At 40.7% G+C, this 22,565-nt stretch overlaps 1 protein-coding gene across 1 annotated transcript in view; it reads left to right on the forward strand.

Annotated features, from left to right (window-relative positions):
- The first annotated feature begins 399 nt into the window (after positions 1–399).
- LOC144673007 (ras-related protein Rab-18) overlaps positions 400–22,565 on the forward strand; it is a 36,147-nt gene continuing 13,981 nt past the window's right edge. Inside the window, exons 1-3 of the mRNA XM_078535006.1 lie at positions 400–600; positions 6,966–7,021; positions 11,330–11,391. Coding sequence (XP_078391132.1) covers positions 533–600; positions 6,966–7,021; positions 11,330–11,391 — 186 coding nt within the window. The 5' untranslated portion in view covers positions 400–532. The remainder of the gene's footprint in view (positions 601–6,965; positions 7,022–11,329; positions 11,392–22,565) is intronic.

The following is a 22,565-nucleotide window of genomic DNA, read 5'->3' on the forward strand; positions in this document are numbered from 1 at the left end:
TAACTGTATTTCTCTCCGCAGATGCTGTCAGACCTGCTGAGTTTTTCCAACTATTTTTATTTTTGTTTCACATTTCTAGTCATACCGACTCGAAACTTTAACTTTGTTTTTCTCTCTCCACAGTTGCTTTATTTTATTCAAATACAGATATGAGAACTGTTTACTGTCTAAAGTACAAAATATGTCTGGTCTTTTTTAGCCAAAAATATCCTTTTATTGAGTGACCATGGGGTGAGAGGCAGGTCACCAACCATCGGTGCGTGCACTGGTAGGTATATATATGGACTGGTGGGTGTATGTCGATCAGGGTTGTGGATGAGAACCATATGATTGGTTAGAATGTGTGTCAATCATTGTTCAGCAACGCTACGTCATGTTACATAAGGGGCGCGGCCCCCCGTTGTGGACGGGCAAAGTGTGGATCGTGTCGTAAATTGTGAGGTTTTGTTTGTCTGGAGGGGGTATCGTAAATTAAGGGGCGGGGGAGGTCAGTTTGGAGGCGGGTTTCGCGACGCGGGGCAGTGTGAGCGCCATGGAGGAGGACATCCTGACCACCCTGAAGATCTTAATAATCGGTGAGAGCGGCGTCGGCAAGTCCAGGTGAGGCAGCACCGAGTTCCTGCTGGCTCCGGGCGGGCAGGTCCTGGACTTCGCTTCCTGGGGCCGCGCTGCATGTAGGCCCCGGCCCTCCTGACGCAGCACAACAGTATCCTGTATTGGCCCATGGGTTTGAAAATGTCACCACTTCTGTTTTTTTCTCTTTGAACAACAGTAATGGCAACGGTACAGTTTTTGCAGTGCAGAGACCGGCTTATTTCGCTCACACTGCACAGCGATGACAGTGCTCATATCTCCAAAACTCTATTAAATCCAACCCTAATAATTCTAACCCCTTAATCTTTATTCCAATCTTAAATCCCAATATTAATATCTAACTTTAACAGTGCTGACAATTCCTATATCTTCAAACCTGTACATTTAACTCCCTAACCCTAATAACCTCCATCTTAATCTACCAAACCCTAACAGCCCCTATATCTCCAAACCCCTACACTTAACTCGTCTCCAATTCTAGCTACGTAAACAGCAGCGCTAATAACCCTAACCCCTAATCTTAATCTGCCCTAATCCTAAATCCATATTGAACTGGGGAGGAGTGATGGTTACCTAATACACTGAGGGTGGCTGGGTGGAGAGCTGCTTCAACGAATGACACTGCACTGACTTCAGGGGGCGGGGTTATCCAGTAATCAAGAGTAAAGTTTATTATGGTCTTATTTTGAACTGTCCAGGTGAACTATTTGGGTTTTTATTCCTACATTGAGCATGTGGTAGGATCACCATGCTTTGAATGTTTATAGAGGTGTGCTTAAGAATTTTGATGTAGATTTTATTTGTTTAATTGTTGCCTTTCAGGTCACTGAATTGTAATTTAATGCAGATGCTTTGCCCCATTGATGTACAATCACAAACTATTGCACTGATAATTAAATCTCTTATATGATATGTAAAATAAAAACAGAAAATGCTGGCAAAACTCAGCAGGTCTGGCACCATCTGTGGAGAGAGAAAGAATGTTAACGTTTTGAGTACTTATGACTCTGAGTCTGAAGAGTCATACGAACTCGAAATGTTAAATGTTAACTCTGTTTCTCTGTCCACAGATGCTGCCAGACCTGCTGAGTTTTACCATCGTTTTGTTATTTCAGATTTCCAGCATCCATAGTCTTTTCCTTTCGGTATGTAGGATCTAATTAATTCTGCAGAGCACAAACAATAACAGACCTGGCATTTCAAATATGCAGTTGAAAGAAAGAAACATTTTATTTGTAAGGATGTTTTACACTCTTTGCCTGTCAATTCGGATGTTTAATTCATCATTTGGAATCACTTGAGCCATAAAGGCCCCATTTTATAGAGGCACAAACAATAACTGCCAAATGATAATCAAGTGCATCTCCTCATGTCTTTTGCATACATTTGTGTTGCTGCCTGCATTCACAACTTGCTCTAGTAGAGCAATAGCTCATGTCAGGTGATAATTTCTCTTTACACAAAGTTACTGTGTACCAATTCTTTTGAGCTATTGAACGTATATTCTATTGCAGAACATAATTTTGTATATCACTAATTTTGGTCTGGTGCTGTTTGCTGCTTACACTAGCTAACTTGAAGAATTTGCCAACCACATGGATCTACTGCTATTTTTGGACTTAGTGACTTGTGAAGTAACATTATGGAAGAAGAAAATAAAATTTTCTAAATTCAGTTTTTAGTTTAAAGATCCCATTATATATAAAAAAAAAATATCTGAAGTGTGCATTGGTCCACTGGAGAATGAAACTGCGGAATTGATGATGGGAAACAATGAAATGAACAAGTATTTTGTATCTGTTTTCATAGTAGAAGCCACAAAAAAAATCTCAAGATTAGTAGAAAAGCAAAGGGCAAAAGGGAGGGACAACCTTAAAGCAATCACGACCACTAGAGAAAACGTACTAGGAAAACTAATGGGACTAAAAGCTGACAAGTCCCTTAGACTGATGGCCTGCATCCTAGGGTCTTAAAAGAATTAGTTGCAGAGATAATGGATGCATTGGTTGTAATCTTCCAAAATTCCCTAGATTCCAGAAAGGTCCCAGCAGGCTGGAAAATCACAAATGTAACACCACTATTAAAGAAAGGAGGGAGAAAGAAAGCAGGAACCTATAGGCCATTTAGCCTAATGGCTTAATATCTGTCATTGGGAAAATGCTAGAATCAATTATTAAGGAGGTAGTAGCAGGACATTCAGAAAATCATAATGCAATCTGGCAGAGTCAACATAGTTTTGTGAAGGCGAAATCATGTTTGACAAGTTTTAGTTCTTTGAGATGTAACATGCAGGGTGGATAAAGGGGAGCCAAAAGGCATTCAGTAAGGTGCCACATAAAAGATTACTGCACAAGATAGCTCATGGTGTTGGGGTTTAAAGATTAGCATAGGTAGAGAACTAGCTAACAAACACGAAACAAAGTTGGGATAAATTGATTATTTTCAGGTTGGCAAACTAATGGAGTGCTTCAGGGATCAGTGCTGGGCCCTCAACTGTTTACAATCTATATTAATGATTTAGCTGAAGGGACAGACTGATTTGTAGCCAAATTTGCTGCTGATTGTATAGGTAGAAAAGCAAGTTGTGAGGAGGATACAAAGAGTCTGCAAAGGGATATGGATTAAATGAGTAGGCAAAAATTTGGCAGATGGAGTATAATGTGGGAGAATGTGAGGTTATCAAATTTGGCAGGAAGAATAAAAGGTAGAATATTATTTAAATAGACTGCAGCATGCTACAGTACAGAGGAATTAGAGTATATACGTGAATCACAAAAAATTAGCAGGCAGACAGCAAGTAATTAGGAAGGCAAATTGAATGCTGGCCTCTACTGCAAAGGAGATGGAGTATGAAAGTAAGGAAGCCTTGCTACAGCTGTACAGCACATTGGTGAGAATGCACCTAGGATACTGTGTACAGTTTTGGTCTCCTTACTTAAGTTTGGATATACTTCCATTAGTAGCATTTCAGAGAAGGTTCATTAGATGGATTCCTGGAACGAAGGGGTTGTTTTGAGGAAAGTTTGAGCAGGTTGGGCCTTTGTTTATTGGAGTTTAAAAGAATGAGAGATGAGTTTATTGAAACATATAAGATTCTGAGGGGGCTTGACAGGCTAGATCCTGACAGGATGTTTCCGCTCATGGGGGAATCTAGAACTAGGAGGTACAGTTTAAAAGTAGGCCTCTCATTTAAGACTGGGATTAGGGGAATGTTTTTCACTTCAACATTTAGCCCTTAGAATTCTCTTCCCTAGTGAGCAATGGGGGCTGGGTCATCAAATATATTCAAGGCTGAGTTAGACAGATTTTTGATCTACATGGGAGTTGAGAGTTATGGGGGACAGGTAGGAAAGTGGATTTAAGGCCACAATCAGATCAACCATGATCTTATTGAACGGCAGAGCGGGCTCGATTTGCCAAATGGCCTATTTCACCTCTTGTGATATTATTGATAATGCATCATGCTAGGGTTGCAAAACTAGGGTCAAAGGAGGTGGTGGTGAGATGGAGTTGATTTTTTTTTAGTGGATGTTTTTGTTCCACATATATTAAAGGTTTAATGCAACAATAACACAAATGAATGAAAATGGTCACAAAAGATAAATAATTGCCCTCGGTCTGTATGAAAGTCAGATCAAAAAATGCCCTCCAAAAATGTCTCTTAGGGCCTGAAGTCCTGAGATCTAAAATATTAGGAATTAACCATTGGAAAGTTGTTGCCACAGAAGAGCTCATTTACTCTCCCAGGGAATCAGTTGTTGGTATTTTCCATCTCTGCTGCTCCAACATCGATATGTGCACATGTAAGGACCATTTACACAGGCCTGAGGGATGATCCTGAAATAAGGCAATGAATTAACTCCACCTGGAATAGTGTGGTCACTGTATTACAGTGGGCATTCTAGTTTTGGAGGATTCAACAGCCGACAAGCTGGACTGCTATTAATGATTAAGCATGTATGGTAGGAGGAGAGACTTAAGGAAGTTGGGAATGGCTACACTGCCGAGGGTTCAATGGTCTGTGTGATGTAGATGTCCTAACATTGCAGATTGTTGGGATGTGGTGGGGTAGGTGGAGGGAAACATGAGTCCAGTCCAGAAAAGAGAAGGTAGAAACGTTAAATGTAACAGTAATATAAACCTTTAGAAGTTCATCAATTTGCATCAATCATTTTTATCTTCAGAATCTTGGGAGGTTGAAATTTTTCTACTTAAGTGACTTTTATTCAATTCCTTTCCAATATTTTTAATGAGGCTTGAATCTGCACTTGGGAACATAAGCTATTTAGTCTTGTGAGCCTGTTCTGCCTTTCAGTGAGATCATGGCTGATCTGTGACCTAATTCCCTGTGCCCGCATTTGCCCCATAACCCTTAAATCTTTAGTTAACAAAACAACCTGCTACTCTGATTTAAAATTATCTAGGATCAACTTCTACCACTTCCTAACTTGCTGCAAGGTCCTGCTGTAATTTTCAGACTAAGCCCCAGTCTTAGTCTTCACAATCTTCACCCTATCTGTTCCTCTTAATATCTTGAAACCTTCAATCAAATCACTTTTTAACCATCTAAATTCCAGGGAATACAACCTGACTTTGCATAATCTTGGAGTGCAGGTATCATTCTGGTAACTCTATGCTGCACTCCCTCCAAGGCCAATCTGTGGTATCCAGAACTGCTAGCAGTACTCCTAGGATTTGTATAGCTGAAGCATAGCTTCTACCCTCTAGTTTTTTAGATATAAAGGCCATTAGTCTTTGGATTATTTCCTGTACATGTTCATGATATTTTAATGATCTATGTACCTGGAATCTCCAAGCCTTTTTGGAGCTCCAAACTTAATTGGGTAGTTTAATACCTTTATATATGCACGTAATTATGACTTAAGTTACAGAGAACAAGTATGTGCAAAAGTCACATCATTGGTTAGGCTACCATTTGTAATACATTGTCAATCCTTTTTCAATGCTGCTTACTAAACTGTATGTACCACCCACAGATTGTCAGATGGAAGATATCTTGTTTTACATAAGAAATAGGAACAGGAGTAAACCATAAGGCCCCTTGGGCCTGCTCCACCATTCAACATGATAATAGCTGATCTTCTACCTCAACTCCACTCTCCTGTTTTCTCCCCATATCCCCTGAGAGAGCAAAAAATCTGTCCATCTTGATCTTGAATATACTTAATGATGGAGTATCCACAACTCTCTGGGGTAGAGAATTCCAAAGATTGCCAACTCTTTGAGTGAAAATATTTCTCGTCAATGATCATCTTCTTATCCTGAGACTTTGCCCCTGCGTTCAAGATTCCCCAGCCAGGGGGAACAGCCCCTGTGTCTAGTGTGAGGAGGAACAGCAGCTCCTCTTCTGGTTAGGCACTTAACAGCCTTCTGGATTCAACACAGTTCAACAACTTCAAACCATTTGCTCTGTCTTCCATTTTTAATTTTTTTTTCTCCCCAAGTGCCAATCTGTATCTTGTCATGTTTTTGCTTTCTGGCAGCACTGACCTTTGTTCTGCTATTAACACCTACTCTGCTGCAATTTTTTGTTTCTTCAACACTATCATTACTGCTCCTTTTGCCTTTGGTTCCATGACAACTTTGCCATTTAATCTCCCGCACCCCTCTAACCTGTCCCTGACCTCTTTTCCTTCACCTCCCCCTCCCCTCTTTTTCAACAGCATAAAACCCAGTCACATTCCTGCCTCTCTTCAATTCTGAAGAAGATTCATATTGGACTTGAAATGTTAACTAACTTTCTCCACAGATGCTGCCAGACCTGCAGAGTTTTCCAGCACTTTGTTTATTTCAGGTCTCCAGCATTGGAGTGTTTTGCTTTTATTAACCCCTGTGTCCATCCTGTGAAACCCCTTCAGAATGTTGTGTGTTTTAATGAGATCACTTCTTATTCTTTTAAACTCCAGGGAATATAGGCCCACTTTACTCAGCCTCTCATCACAGCAAAACCCTCTTGTCCTGCGAGCCAATCTAGTGAACCTTCATTGTACTGCCTCCACTGCAAATATATCCTTCTTTAAATATGGAAACCAAAGCTATACAGAGTTCTCAAAGTTTGTTTTCACCAAAGCCCTATACAATTGTAGCAAGACTTCCTTATTCCTTATTCTTATTCTTATACTCCAGTCCCCTTATAATAAATGCCATAACAGTACCATTATATTATTGTTTTCATTAAACTAAGAAAGAAAATCTTCATATTAAATCACAGCAATTATATTAATGAAATTACTCATTTCACTGACCATTTTTGCTGAAATGAGCTTCTGATAGTTGACCTTGCTTTTGAATCCTTTGTAAAATCTTTTGAGCTTTGTTCCATGACTTGACATTTCTTTTAATATTTTCAGTTTGCTACTACGGTTTACAGATGATACCTTTGACCCAGAGCTTGCTGCAACAATTGGTAAGTTTCTCCTGTAGGAGATTAACAATATTAGATTGTTTTTATGAATAATACTATTGAAATCCTTGTGCTCACAGAATGTATTTGAGCTCACAGAGAAAGCCCTTTAATGAAGTTGCCAACATAAATAAGTTTTTAGCAAAACTTCAATGAAGTTATCTTATATGAAGATGACTGCTGCTGAGGTTTAGCCATTTTATTGTATAATTATTTCTAATTGCTTAGTGTTCCTTTGTACTGATCTAGCTGCAGTCGGTGCTGGAGAAATGGAATACCTCTCCACTTTTGGCACACCGTATTAGTTTTGTGCTTTCCCAGCTACTAAATAGGTTGAGTGCAGAATAAAGCTCCAACTATTTGCTAGACTGAGGGAAAAAAATACCCTACTACGTGCATTTCCAGAACCAGCTATCTTTAGAACTTTGCTGGCACTGATGGAAAATATTATTCAATTTATGGTTAGTTTGGCTATGTGGACAAATGTCCACTAAAAACTGTTTCGACTTGTCAAACTTATCATGGAATCATAAGCACAGAAGGAGACCATTCAGAACATTGTGCCTGTGCAGGCATGAGCTATTCAATTAGTCTTGCTCCCTCCCTCTTTCCCCAGATCCTTGCAAATGTTTCCTTATCAAGATTTATCCAATTCCCTTTTGAAAATTACTGTTGAATCTACTTCCACCACCCTTTCACACACTCGATTCCAGATCATAGAAATCTGTTGTCTGTTGGTTCTTTTGCCAATTCAGCTCCTTTTATTATTTGGTCAAAATCCAGAAATTTTCCTGTCTTACGCCACTGTGGAAAGGCCATTGCAACAAGGAATCCTGTGCTTCAAGGAGAAGACCCACCACCATGTTAGGACAATTAAAATGAGTGATATAGAGGGCATGGGCCAGCATTGCTTACATCCACAGAATGTGTCAATCTTGCTAGGCTCTCTTATTGTGAATGTTGAACTTTGAAAGATAGTTATGTTTTAAAATGTCACCTTTAAATGAAGGTGAAACACAACATTCTGAAGTCTTGATAAGCTCCTCAGCTCGAAGACTTGCCCATGTCATCTGATTACCATGGAGAGAGAAACTCAAACAGAAACCCATTGAAGTGTCAAGTGACAGTTTTAACATCTTTAAACAGTATCTCACAGAAAAAGGACAACTGATGTATGAAGCATGGAGAGACAAAAAATCTGCTGCTGAGGAGCAGAAGGAACTGTTTTGTATTAACAACCAAACAGGATGTTTGTGAGAGTTTGCTTTCTGTTCAGAAGAAAGGAGACAGAACAGACAGCTCTTGAAGGTTCAAGTAATGGAGTGTCACCACGGTGTGCCATGCGGGTGGCAATCTGATCAGGAAAACTCAGTTGAGTAGAGCGATTGTCAAAGGACGCTGGATGTTTCGATCTGGCATGGTGGGAAGAAGTGAACCTGCTGAAGAGCTGGGAGTGATTTTGGGACAGTTCCTTTATTGCTATACATCTGCCAGAAACATGGCACCCACTGAAAGGGTTTTGTAAGACATGTCTTTGTTGTGAAAGTACCTTTTCTTGATGAATTAGTTGCCTGTTAATTAATGTTTGATCTATAATGATTTTAGTTTTTTACAGTAAAAAGTGAAATGTTGCCCTTTGGTTCTTCCCATCGGTCACAGGGAAATCCATCTCTTTTTAAAAGTTATCTTTCTTCATGGGGGATCCTAACACTCTTTGTAAATTCCTAATCATCGCTTAAAATTACCTCCATGTCCTTGTGTCAGCAAACCTCAACAATGTCCTCTAGGTTTTATGTTTCATATTTCACCCTGCTCTTTTGAATCTGATCTTTAGCGTATTATCCTACTGCCTGACTGTTTTTCCTCTACCATCAAACTCCTGCACTCTAATTCAGTTTTCAAATACTTCTTGTTACATCTCTCACCATCTTCAAAACCTACCATTATATCTTCACTCACCCTCTCCCATCTGCTCCCAACTTTCACTTGGCATGCATTTTCCACCCTTCCCCCTCCATTCTGTCAAGCTCCTGTTGTGAAACACTTTTAAATGCATGTTATTACAGCATAGAGTCGCACCACTCCTGCTTTGAAAATGAGTTGTTGAATTGCCTTGAAACTAACAGTCCAGCCGCACACTAAGACTGGTAAATGAAGCAACAAACCTCAAGCACAACTGATCCCGTGCCAACCCCATCCTTTCATGGCTGGAACTTTGACCCACACTGAAGGAATTAATTTCTCTCTGGCTTCAGGAGTCATAAGTGAAAAAAGTCTGCAATCTCATCCCACTTCAGAGTATGCGTGAGTCCATAGTACTTGTGGTTTATTTTTGAATAACACTGTCAATCTCATTCAGACAATAAAGATTGCTGATAGGGTAAGCAAAAAAATTACAGTAGTACAGTTTGGATGCTATTCTAATTTTGTGGTTCAAGTGCTTTGTTAAGTAGTCTTTTTTTAAACCTTTATCTAAATTAGGAATGTTTAATGTTGAAAAATTCCATGGTGTTCCATTTCCAGCTTCTGACTTCCCAGATGTCTTGAGCGCAGCAAAATAGCAATATGTTTCCAAATAGGCTTCACGTCCAGAGCACTGGTCCATCAGATCATTCTGGCCTGATAATTCTATGTAGTACCACCTTTCATATGAGCTAATCCTCCCCCTGCCGGAAACTGGGCCAACTCTTGCTTGAAGAAATTCAGTGCATTGGGGCCCACCACAGCCTGCTCCAGAGGTCCACTATTCTGTGCGAAAAGATCCATCTCCTGGCATCTCGAACTGCGCCAACTGTTGCAAGGGCATCTACAATGAAGCACAGGCGGTCAGATTCAGTGATAGTAACAGCCAATACCTGGCTGCACTGCCTTGCAGATATGCTACAGTGCTTGTGGGAATGCTGCTATGGAAAAGCAGAAGACAACCAATACCACCACTTCAGTTGTCAAACAAGGGCTGCTGCGTCACCAAACTTTTGGCTGCACTTTGGCTTTCCTCTGTTTATTTTTTCCTGTTGCATCTTGGCCCCTTCTGCTATGACAAAGACTGCTTATGGGGTGAGCTACTTTTTTCATTGTTCCAAAACTTTTCATAGTTTGTTCCATTAATTTGACATTCTTATTTAATTGTTCCTATCTCTAAACTTCAAGCACAATTTCTGCTCCCATTACTAGTATCCATTTATTATCATAGGCCTAGGGTGCAGATTTAACGAAATGGTCTCAGAAAATTGGGTGCAGGTAGCACATTCTTTTATATCTACTTCAATCATTTGGATGTAAACTACTTCAACCTGAAAAATGTAGGCTGCAGGTACTTATTCCATATTGAGAAATGTGAGAAAACTAAACTCTAAATGTGAGAGTACATGAAAACAGAGAATTTATAAGTGATTTATTTGTGGAAGTGGATAATTAAAATAATTTACAAAATGCACAAGAGAATTTTCTCAGCAACTTCTTCCTAAATATCTATATTGGGAAGACAGAAGCCAATGTCTTCAATCCCTGCTGCAAACTCCATTCCCTAGCCACTAACTTCACCCCTTTCCCTGCCTGTTTCATCTCTGTAATATCATCAGACCCCAATCCTCCCTTGGCTCAACTGCTAAGACCCTCATCCACCCCTTTGTTACTTCTAGACTTTATTATTCCAATGCTTTTGCCTGTGTCCAAACCAGGTTTTATTTACCCATCACCAATATGCTTGCTAACCTGCAGTGGCTCCCAGTTGAGCAATGCCTCAACTTTGAAATTTTCTTCCTTATTTTAAATCGCTCCATGCCTTGCTTCTCGCTATCCTTGTAACCCCCTCCAGACCTACAATCCTCAGATCTTTGCCTCAAATTCTGGGCTCTTGTGCATCCTCAATTTTAATAATTCCAACATTGGTGCCATGCCTTCAGCTGCTGAGACCGTAGCCTCTGGAATTCTCTCCCTAAATCTCTCAGCCTTTCTACCACTTTTTCCTCATTTAAGACACTCCTCAGAACCTAACCTCTGGAAATTTACTTAACCAATGAAAATTTGTAGGGCTATGGGGAAGGAGTAGGGGAATGGGACTAATTGGTATCTCTTTCAGGCAATTATGATGGTCTGAATGGCCTCCAGAGCTGTAAGATGCCAGGATTCTATTCAGTTCAGTTTGTTCAGTATTTTTATATGCTTGGGCTGGAAAGATGGGAAAATATTTCAGAAGAGATGGTGATGGATCATGAATCCAATTCGCCATCTAAATTGGGCGGTTGTTTCAGAATTCCTCCTGAAGGTTTGCAGATTAAGAATTTATACACGTATGTTTTTTCTTTGCAGGTGTTGACTTTAAAGTGAAAACGATTGCGGTTGATGGAAATAAAGCAAAACTTGCAATATGGGTGAGTAAAAGAATTGAATAAGAGATGTCTTCTGATTGCACAATTTGAATACAGATTGACATCTAAAGGAGGAATCATAGGGCTGGATAAAATGATGCCATAGAATTTGTGTGAACTTGTGCATAAAGGCATGACTGCGAATTCGTCAATAATACCCACAGTATGCCCTATGAATGCCAGAACTCCTGGTTTGTCTACTTGTTAACTCAGTAAATATATTAGGTAACTTTTTTCCCTTCATTCAGGCTGCTTGATCCTTTAACAACCCTTTTGATGTTCAGTCATGACTTCTGTAGTCTCTTTATAATGGTCCTATTTCATTTATTTTTATATACTTTGTATGGAGCAAACTTTGATCCGTGGCTCCATCTGCCCCCTCGCAATTATGTAAGAGGTAAAATGACACTATTTCAAGGAGAGTAGGGGGGTTTATTCCTGATGGCCAGACTACTATGTAACCTTCAATCAGGATTACACAAAAAGATTATCTGGCCATTGTCACATTGCTGTTTGAAAGAGTTTGCTGTGCACAAATTGACTGCCACAAGTCTGTCTTTCTTTTAAGTTCTGGTTAACTTCCTATGAGGAAATTGACCTCCGTTCTGTTCAGTTCTGGCTGGCCTGTTAGTATAGCTGAGTTCCATCCTAGGACTGGTCTCAATGCAGTAACCTGAATGCTTTCCCCCTATTGTGTCTCCAGACACCTTTCATTTGCTTCTCCAATCTGGTTGTTCCTGTATGAAGTATTGTGTGGTGTCATTAGTAATCCTGAGATTACTAACATTGAGATCCTGTTTTTTGGTCTATGACCTAACCCTGGAATTGCTTTTACAGGAGCCTAAATTCTGTTTTGCCCTACACCATTGAATCTGACATGGCTTTCACCTGGTTTCCTCTCTCTCTTGCCCTCTACACTTTTACTTTCACTTACATCCCTTATCTTCATACATCTGAGGCAACATGCTCTTTTGGATTTATGTTGACAGTTACAGAAGTACTCCCCTTGCTAATGTATGTCTCACTTCCATTATATTCCTCTACTGTCTTTCACTGGCCAATTTTCCGTGGAGCCAGGAATTTGCTTTGATCTAAATATGAAACAATTGTTTTATATACTGTTAAGCTTATTTGTCAAAGTTTTACATAGTATTTACAGCACATAAATAGGCCACTTGGCCCAACAGGCTTTTGTCGATGTTTATGCGCCACCCTCACCCCACTTCATCTAACCCATATCAACATATCCTTTTATTCATTTTCCTTTGTGTTTATCTAACTTTCCTAAATTGCAACATAATAATAAAAGCAGAATACTGCAGATGCTGAAAATCTGAAATAAAAACAGAAAGTACTGGATAAACTCAGCAGGTCTGGCAGGATCTGTGGAGAGAGAAACAAGAGTTAATGTTTTGAGTCCAATTTGACTCTTTGGAGTTTTTCCAACAATTTCTGTTTTTATATCCCTTAAATACAACTATGGCAAGCGCCTCAACTACTCCATGTGGCAGTGACTTCCACATTCTAACCACTCTGGGTGAAGAAGTTTCTCCTTAATCACCAGTAAATCCAATAGTAATTATCTTACATTAATGGCCCCTAGTTCTTGTCTCCCTGCAAGTGGAATCTCTACACCTAAGCTATCAAACCCTTTCATAGTCTTAAAAATCTTCTACCAAGACATCCAGTAAATCCTATTTGCACCTTTACCACTGTTTCCATATAATTTTTATAATGTGGAGACCAGAACTGTTCACAAGTGTGGTCTAACCAAGGTTTCTATACAAGTTTAATGTAATTTCTCTGCTTTTCAGTTCTATGCCTCTGAAATGAACCCCAGCCCTTTGCTTTCTTAGTGACCTGATTCACCTGCATCACTTTTTGATGTAACTGGACCCCTCGGATTCTTCTGTTCTGCAGCCCCATTTAAGCACTTGGGGAATTAAGCCATTATGGTATTCAGCATTCCCTTACTTCTGCTTTTGTTTCAATGGATGATATTCTGTTTTTAACCTTTCAATGGGTGATATTCTGTTTCTAATGTTTAAATCCCCTATTTTGTATGTACCTGTTGGGTGACCACCTGTTGGACCATATATTTCCAAAGCCCTTCTCCCAATTATGTGAGGCAGTGTCTTCTGAAGTTTGTCACCACACTCAAGTGCAATCAAAATACATAAAACTTGAAATGTGTTTTGGCCCATTACTCTTAACTTAATTTCGGTGCCTTGAGCGAGTGCTTTCAACTCCATGCTTGAAAGAAAACGATTGCCCAGTAATTTGAATTAAAGAAAGCATTGCCCCCCCCCCCCCCCCCCCCCCCCCCACCCCACCCTCCCCCGCCCTGCTTCCAGTTGAGGCCCTTGAGGCAATTAATGCCCACTTAAGGGCCCCACCCCATCACCTTTGGTATTAATTCAGCAGTGGGTGGGGTGCTCACCATGCAGGGAGCAATGCAAGCAAACCTTGGTGTGTTCTGGGGGCAGCGGATGTCCTTTGTTCAAAGGTACAGTGCCTAATCGAGGGACCTGGCATCAGGAAGGGGGTGAGAGAGACCCCCACCCCCCCACTCTCTTACTGTCGACACCTCCCTTACGACCACCATCTTGGCAACTCCCACCTTTCCGACCATCACTCATCTGTGCCTGGGTCCCCTCTCAATTCGAAGGATCGGGCAGATGTGGTACTAGCAGCAGCCACTGCTTCCCCAGCGTATAGAGGGGCTGCCAGCAGTGCTTGGCGGGTGGGACTTCTGCCCCTGGGGTCCTTGATCTTAGGGAAGACCCACTGTTGGCCTGTCAAGTGCCTGAGTGGCACGAGGTGTGGTGAATCTTCCCAAAAAGAGGTGAAGTGGGGGTTTAATCAACTCTCAAGCTGGCGGCAGAGAGCCCCGTCACTGCCACAAGATTCCGCCCATAATGACTAACCAGAAATAACTTCCAATTAAGAAAACACACGGACTGCAGTGGTTCAAGAAAGCAGCTCACCACAACCTTCTCAAGGGCAGTTAGGGATGGCCAGTGATGCCCACATCCCATAAATGAACAAAAGAAAATGTTGCTACACTGCATACCTTTAAATGCTTCAATTGCCTGAATTTTTGCGGTCAGCGGTGAAGCAAGTGTTTGCCCCTGCTCTCGAGCAAAGTTGCACACAAAGACCTAGTGATTTCTGTGGAAGTGGGCATTTCCATTTTTTCTCCATAGCAGTTTGAATCTGGCACCAAATCTTGGTGTGCAGCAGCAGTGATGTCAGCAGGTAGGCAGCCAATCAAATTTGAAGCATTCACACAAAGCAAGCCAGGAAACTAAAAGCACTTAAAATCTTCAATTTTTCGTTTAATTTTAAGGTAGAAAAATAAATGTGACTTAAAGTTTTCTTTTTTGAAGGTGTGTGGAATTTTTAATCATGGTTTGACATTCCATAAATATAAAATCAGCTTTTCAGGGCCAGTAATTATGAAGTTGGTTTGCCGCTTAAAAATCCAGTTATGCTTCAATCAACTTACTAACTTTTTCCAGGGTTTTTCAGAATTAGACTAATAAAGTTAGAGTTGAAGCTCTCGTTGATTCAAGATTGTACGGAAGATAGCAGTGTTTGTTAGTCTCTACACCACACCCCATGGAGGAGCGTAGACTTGCTGATAGCAACTTCAGGATTTGTTTGAGTAACCATCTAAACTGCAGGGTCTTGAATTTTTTTTTAAAGTGAGTCTCTCTTTTTCTGACTGTTGTGTCTCTGATCCTTCGGCATTTTTCCAAAGCTAATTCTTTAGTGTGCATCTGTCATTTTCTTTTACAACGTCTTTCAAACTCCTAACAAATAATTAGAATTAGAATTAATCATTAGGAATGAACTTGGGGGTAACCTACATGAAAACTGCATTTAACATGATTGTAAAAGGGGAGATCCTGACTGACCAACCTTCTTGAATTTGATGGTGCCCCTATTGCAACGCCACTTAAGGTCAAATATTACTAGTCCTGCTATTTTGGATCACTACTTACAAGTACCTCAGCCAGTTCAGGAGCAAATACTTACCATAAACCATGGGAAATATTTCTGGATCTGGGGCTTTCCCTGTCTGCTTTACGTCCAGTAAAAAAGGAGTATTCAACAAATATCAGTTGTCATCTTTCAAAATACTTAAAAATAATAATTTATGACTATTGCAACACCTGATATAGATTAACCTAGATCAAAATTGAATTACTAAAATTCCAGAGAGATTGCCTTGGATTCAGTAGTAGCTTGATCATCCTAACAGTGCATCAGGGAAAGTAGCCCAACTAGGATTTTTTTACATAATACATGTGCCAGAAAGTATTTGCCTTGTCTATGTGCTCGTAATAATTAATATTGTGAACTGAATGGATACCCTGTATGGTAAGGAGAGCATCCACTTCATCTGAGTCTGTAATTCAGTAATATGAACTCTTGATGACTCCAGCTGTTTTAGTCTTTTCCTCCAGAGTTTTTTAGGAGGCCAAGGCTTTCAATTTCTTTCTGGAGATGTAATATTGCCTCTAATAACTATCTTGGCTACTTCTCATAGGAGAGTTGGCTTATGTCCCTTCTTGTGGTTATTCTCCAAGAACATGGCAATTTGATTTGTAACGTGAAACAAGAATCTGGTCATCCAACAGGGAGCTGTTGAAGCATGACTTAAGCTCTCTGGCAGAACACCTATAGAAAGGGTAAAGGGCACAGTGTTCTGATCATACAGTTGACCCAGTTTCACATCTTGGATTACGACAATCTAGGAAAAGTGGATGGACTGGGAGTGGGAGTGGTTGATTCAGAAGCACGGGTAAGGACTGACTCAAAAATAAAGATTGTCAGATTGTACATATAAGTACAAAGCTTGCATCTGGCCAGCTATGTTAAAGGTCTTGTGCCTTTTGCAAAGGGTACATTATACTGATTAGTAAATTATCTACTGAAAGATTGAAGTTGTAATTAAAATCTCTTGCAGGTACAGGGGCTAGTGCCAGAAAGGAAAAAAAATCTCTGCTAAAAGTTTAATGTTTGAGCATAAGTACTAGCAGCATGATTGATTGTTTAGTTTTTCTGGGCAGATTGCATAAGCCTTTTTCAGGCAATGCCCTCCCAGGGGAATTACCCCTTATGAACTATAAATGGTAACTCTACATGTATTTAAAATTGATAAATAATAGCATAGGCAAGATTTAAAATAACCCATCAGTTGCTATTAGAAACTGAAGTTAACTGCGGACACTTAATGGTTTTGCTCAGTTTGAAATATTTCTGGAGCATTTGGAATTGTGATTAAATGTTGGCAATGTATGGAGATTTTGAAAATTAACTTTTATCAGTAGTAGGAATGCCAACAACAGCAACTTGCTACATTTCATGGAGACAATGCCACTTTCTTTAGAACTTATTCACAAAAGCGGGCACAATCCCCAGCTCCATGGGTCTGTATCGGATATTGGTTGCACCTCTTCCAACTTGCTCACTGGATTTAAGCTTGCCAGAAAATTGTGGTGTAAATTCAGGGAGCACGATGGTTTAACATATGGCACTCATTGCCAATATCAGCATTGCCATGGATTCTGGGTCCTTGTTTTTAACACTTGCATGGATATGCCTAAATCTGTTCTGAGATTTTGATAAAAAGAGGTGTTTTCAATTTCATTGATCAACAGAGGTTAGGGTGCCATTGTTTGACATGACACTATTAATTTTTCCTCTCTGAAGAAATATTTTGCCTGTGCGTACAGCACGGAAAAAATCATCATTCCGAAGATTTATTTTGTTGGATATAACTATCGCTAAATGTGTAGCTGAATGCATGATTGGTTTTCCTCTTTTTCTGCCAATTTTCCCCTTCCCTTATGTTCTCTGAAGGTATTGACTATTTAGCATATCGTTCCACTAATACCTCACCCTTAAGCCAGGTTCAACGTAGTTCAGTCGTGAACTTTACATGCTAAACTGTAGAATTTTAATGCTCAATGTGGTCTGTTATGAAGCCTGAAATCACTTCTGTATGTAAACTTGAAATTCTAAGCTTAATCAACCGAAACAGCAATTTTCTATAATTCATGAAGTTTTTTTGGCACAAATTGTAACTTTTTCTTGTCTTGAACTTTTGCTGATGTCTTTATTGAGTTAGACAAGCCCATACAAAATCATTTGTGTTCAGCAGTAAAAATTCACATCTGTAAATGCTGTATGCCATGAATGCAAAAGAAAAAGGTGGTTGTTGATCTATCTGCTGCAAAATATATTTTTGAAATAGCAAGATGTGGAAATCATTTATACCATTACGGTACAGTTCAGGTTGAGTGTTCATAGCATGAATAGTAATATTTCATATCTAACATCAATAACTGCTCAGCTGAGTATTGAAATTAAAAGCTTCTCAAATTGTCATGCATAATTTTATGTTTGGACTCTTTAATGGCATCTAAAGAGCTGCATCAATTATAGTGGTAAATAATAGGCAGGATTTTTTTGTTTGGCGGGTGTCCACGATCAACGGGTCCGGGAGTGGCTGTCGACTGCATTCGGGCCCCAACAGTGATTTCGTGCTGGCTGGCCAATTAACAGCCAGCCAGTGTGAAAGGCGTGCTGAAATGCTCAGCACTGCTGGGGTGGGAGTTTGAGGAGGGCAAACGCTGAAGTCGGTGCAGGGGACCGCGGAATGAAAGCTTCATGAAGGCAGAGAGCTGCCTCAGGGAGCTGAAGAATCCAAAAGCAATAATAAAAAAAAAAGTTTTAAAATGCTGAAAAAAATGTCCGCATCTCAGAATCAGTCCCTTTATTTCTTTTCTTTATTCATTCACAGGATGTGGGCTCCGCTGGCTGGGCCAGCGTTTATTGCCCATCACTAGTTGCCTTTTGAGAAGGTGGCGGTGAGCTTCTACACATATGGATTATGAAAATTCTGTCCAAACATTTTTATTTTTTATCATTAATACCAGAAACCTCATCCCTCCCTTGGATGAGGCTTCTTCAAAAAGGCAAATGCCGTCTGGACGATTCGCCCACCTGCCAACTGTAATGTTGGGCAGGCAATGAAAAATCTCCATCAATTACAATATTAATGGCCTTAATAGGCCTCTTAATTGTCGGCTGGCGTGCCCGCCAACCGAAATATCACGCAAGTGCGCGATGACATCGGGCCGCTCGCCTGACGTCATCACGCGCTATTTCATGCTCAAGTGGGTCAGGCGCACGCTTGCACACCAAGCGAAAAATTGTGCCCATTGACTCTGAAAACTAGTTATTTCAGTGTTTTACAATATTGTGAATTATTTCTGTGGCTTCACATTGCAGCATCTGAAATGTATTAAAAAAAAGTCTTGGGGCGAATAAGCGATTCTAGACACTGTCTGATATAAAAGCCATTGAATAAAAACTCTGATAAATGGAAGTAATTTTTGAAATTTAATGTGTCCTAATTATAATTTTTTTAAACTCATAAATAATGTTCAATCTTTATAATTATGTATGTGTGATATTTAAATATTGAACAAGCTTAATATCTGGCAGGATATTGGAACTTCACATGAACAGGAAAAAACAATTTCACTGAAATGATGTTCTGTTTGTTTTTGACTGCTTGATTAGAATTTGCTTTTAATTATGAACGTATGTAATAAAATGATCATGTCAGGAAGTTACTCCAAGTTAGATTTTGACTTTGCTCATCAGTTCTGTTGCTTACATCTCCTGAATCTTAATGTTTTCCTTGTCCAGCTTCTTGTTTTTGTTCATGCTTTAAAACTTGGATCACATTTCTGCCATGTATGGACCCCCCACACAATCTAAACTTGGTGTTCTAAGGCCTGGTGCTGCCATTCTGTGCCTTATTGACGATTGCAAGGATGATAATACCTCATTATGGCTAATAAGTCTGTTTATACTGAGTGACAGTTTAATTGATCTTGTGCTTCATCTTGGTATTTGATTTTGGTAGATATTGATGCACCTCTGGTGCCTATTTTACCTGCTCTTGGCCTTTTCCATCTCTTGCTTGGAGCAGATCACCAACAGTTGGCAAAATCAACAACCATGGCAAGGTAATAATACAAAACAGAATATATAAAAAACCTTTTGGATTTGGCTACTGCATGTGAAAGAACAGGGATCTCTGCAGCAATTCCTGGTCCTCTTGTTCTAAAAATAATACGTGTGAAGGAGCATGCGGTCAGTGTAGTACTTCTTTTGAAGCCAGTCACTGTTGCAATGTAGGAAAACGCAGCAGCCAATTTACACAAGGTCCATCAAACAGCAGTGTGACAGTGACCAGAAAATCAGATGTTTTTCAATTGATATTATTATATTCAGAATCACAGGGATTTGAGGGATAAACGAGGTGATATTGAGGGATAAATGTTGAGCAGGACACTGGGAGAACACCCCTGCCCTTCTTTAAATAGCGCAATGGAATCTTTTATGTCCATCTGAGAGGGAAGACTGAGCTTCTGTTTAACATTTCATTCAAATAGTGTAGCACACTCAGTACTGCACTGAGATGTCAGACTACAGTAGTTTATGCGAGCAAGTTATTGAAACAAAAGTGTGTGGCTTTGTTTTTACAGGGAGGTAAAGTTAAAAAGACTTTGTCAGGCCCTGGTTGTTTACGGTTTTTGATGCCCAATTATAGGAAGGATACCACAAAAAAAATGCGTATGTCTGTACCAAAGATGGTACAGAAGGGGACTTGTATCTGTAAAGAGTGTTTCTTTTGTTTTCTATACAGCTGATGAGATTAAGTGGGTAACCTCTCCAGTGTTTCCAACATTATGAATGGTTCTGATTAGAATTTGAAGGTTGAAGCAAAATAAATAATTTAAAATCGATAGTTGCTTGCTCACTGATGTTTGATTTGGGATTCATCCACGAGCTAAATTCCAGAGACGAAGGAAGAGAAGTCTTTCTTTGGCATCAAGGCATTTAACCAAGTGTGTCATCAAGGAGCCCTAGTAAAACTGAAGTCAATGAGGATCTGGGAAAGACTCAAGTGGCTGGAATCTTAACCAGCACACAGGAAGATGGTTGCTGAAGGCCAATCATTTCAGTCCCCAGACCGCTACAGGAGTGCCTCAAGGCAGTGTCCTAGGCCCAACCATCTTCAGCTGCTTCCTCTGGGACCTTCCCTCCATCATAAGGTCAGAAGTGGAGTGGTTCGCTGATGATTGCAGTTTAACTTCATTTGTAATTCATCAGATAATGAAGCAGTTCATGCCCATATACTGCAAGATTTGGACAATGTCCAGACTTGGACTGAAAAGTGAAATGTAACATTTGTGCCACCAGACAATGATGTCCAAAAAGAGAGACTTGGACACTTCTTGACATTCAATGGCATTACCAATTGCTAAGTCTCCCACCTTCAACATCCTGGGGAGTCACTATTGACCAGAAATTCAACTGGACCAACTACATAAATGCTATAGCTACTAAATTGGGTCAGGGACTAAATATTCTGCAATGATTTGGCTCATCACCTGACCCTCCAAAACCTCTGTCCACCTACAAGGCACAAATCAGGAGTGTGATAGCACATTCTCCACTTGTCTGGATGGGCAGCTGAAACAGCGTACAAAGAGTTCATCATCCAGGGCAAAGCAGGTCACTTAATAGGCACTTGGTCCATTAGCTTAAATATCCACACTGTCCACCACTGGCTGTCGTTGTGGCATCTGCAGGATGCACCGTAGCCAAGGTATCTCCACTGGCACCTCCTGAACCCAGGACCAACATCAGCTAGAAGGACAAGGCAAAAGGTGCATGAGAATCAGTGTGCTTGCACACAAGCAGGGGAGAGACCTCATCCTGAGTGAGACACAGCCAGAGTGAGTGTGGGTATTGGCAATTTTGTGAACAGTGGGAATTTGATGCAGAGGGAAAGAGGTGCTCTTTGCATTTTTTCTTTGCTATCCAACTTCTTAAATCTTCAGAGAGTGATCTTGCCCTGCTGCAGCAATAGAGGCTACAAGGGAGAGAAATGACTGGTAAGTAGTGGGTAAGGTAGGGTAAGTATTTACTAGTTTTATGGCTTATAGTTTAAGGTCTTATGTGGTTTATAGTTTGTATATTCTGTAGTAACGAGGATCAGGAAAGAATAGCCCGAGAGTAATTGATTTAAAAGGTTTAATTTAAAGGGGTAAGTCATGGCAGGAGAGCTCAAAGCCATGGTGTGCTCTTCGTGCTCCATGTGGGAAGCCGGGAACATTTCCAGTGCCCGGGACCAGCATGTGTGCAGGAAGTGTGTCCAGCTGCAGCTCCTGGAAGCTCGGGTTTCAGAGCTGGAATGGCAGCTGGGGACACTGTGGCGCATCCGTGAGTCTGAGAGCATCGTGGATAGCACGTTTAGAGAGGTGGTCACACCGCAGCTGAAGGGACTTGAGAAAGGAAGGGAATGGGTGACCACCAGGCAGTCCAAGAGAAACAGACAGGTAGTTCATGAGTCCCCTGGAGTCCTGCCCGCAAATTGGTATTCCATTTTGGAGGCTGATGAGGGCGCTGGTTCCTCCAGGGAGTGCAGACAGAGCCAAGCTTCTGGCACCACAAGCAGCCTGTCTGTACAGGAGGGGAGGAAGAGCAATAGTAATAGGGGATTCTGTTGACAGGGGAACAGATAGGCGCTGCTGTGGCCATCAATGTGACTCCAGGATGGTGTGTTGCCTCCCTGGTGCCAGGGTCCGGGATGTCACTGAACAGCTGCAGGGCATCCTGAAGGGGGAAGGTGATAAGGCAGAGTTCATGGTACATGTTGGTACCAATGACATAGGTAGAAAGAGGGATGAGGTCTTGCATCAAGAATTCAGGGAGTTAGGCAGTAGACTGAAAAGCAGGACCTTTCAGGTTGTAATCTCTGGATTACTCCCAGTGCTACCTGCTAGCGAGCACAGAAATAAGAGAATAATGCAGATGAATATGTGGCTTAAGAGTTGGTGCAGGAGGGAGGGTTTTAGAATCCTGGATCACTGGGACCATTTCTGGGGAAGGTGGGACCTATAAAAGTGGGGAGGTCTACATCTGAACTAATATTCTAGACTAATATTCTTGCTGGCGGGTTTGCTAGTGCTGTTGGGAGGAATTTAAACTAATTCGGCAGGGGGAGGGGTCACAATGTTAGCAGAATAGGGACACATCATAATACAGTAAAACAATCAAGCCAGAGGGAGTACAGCTGCATT

This window comes from Cetorhinus maximus, unplaced genomic scaffold (genome assembly GCF_964194155.1).
Source record: "Cetorhinus maximus unplaced genomic scaffold, sCetMax3.hap1.1 HAP1_SCAFFOLD_196, whole genome shotgun sequence".
Taxonomy (NCBI): domain Eukaryota; kingdom Metazoa; phylum Chordata; class Chondrichthyes; order Lamniformes; family Cetorhinidae; genus Cetorhinus; species Cetorhinus maximus.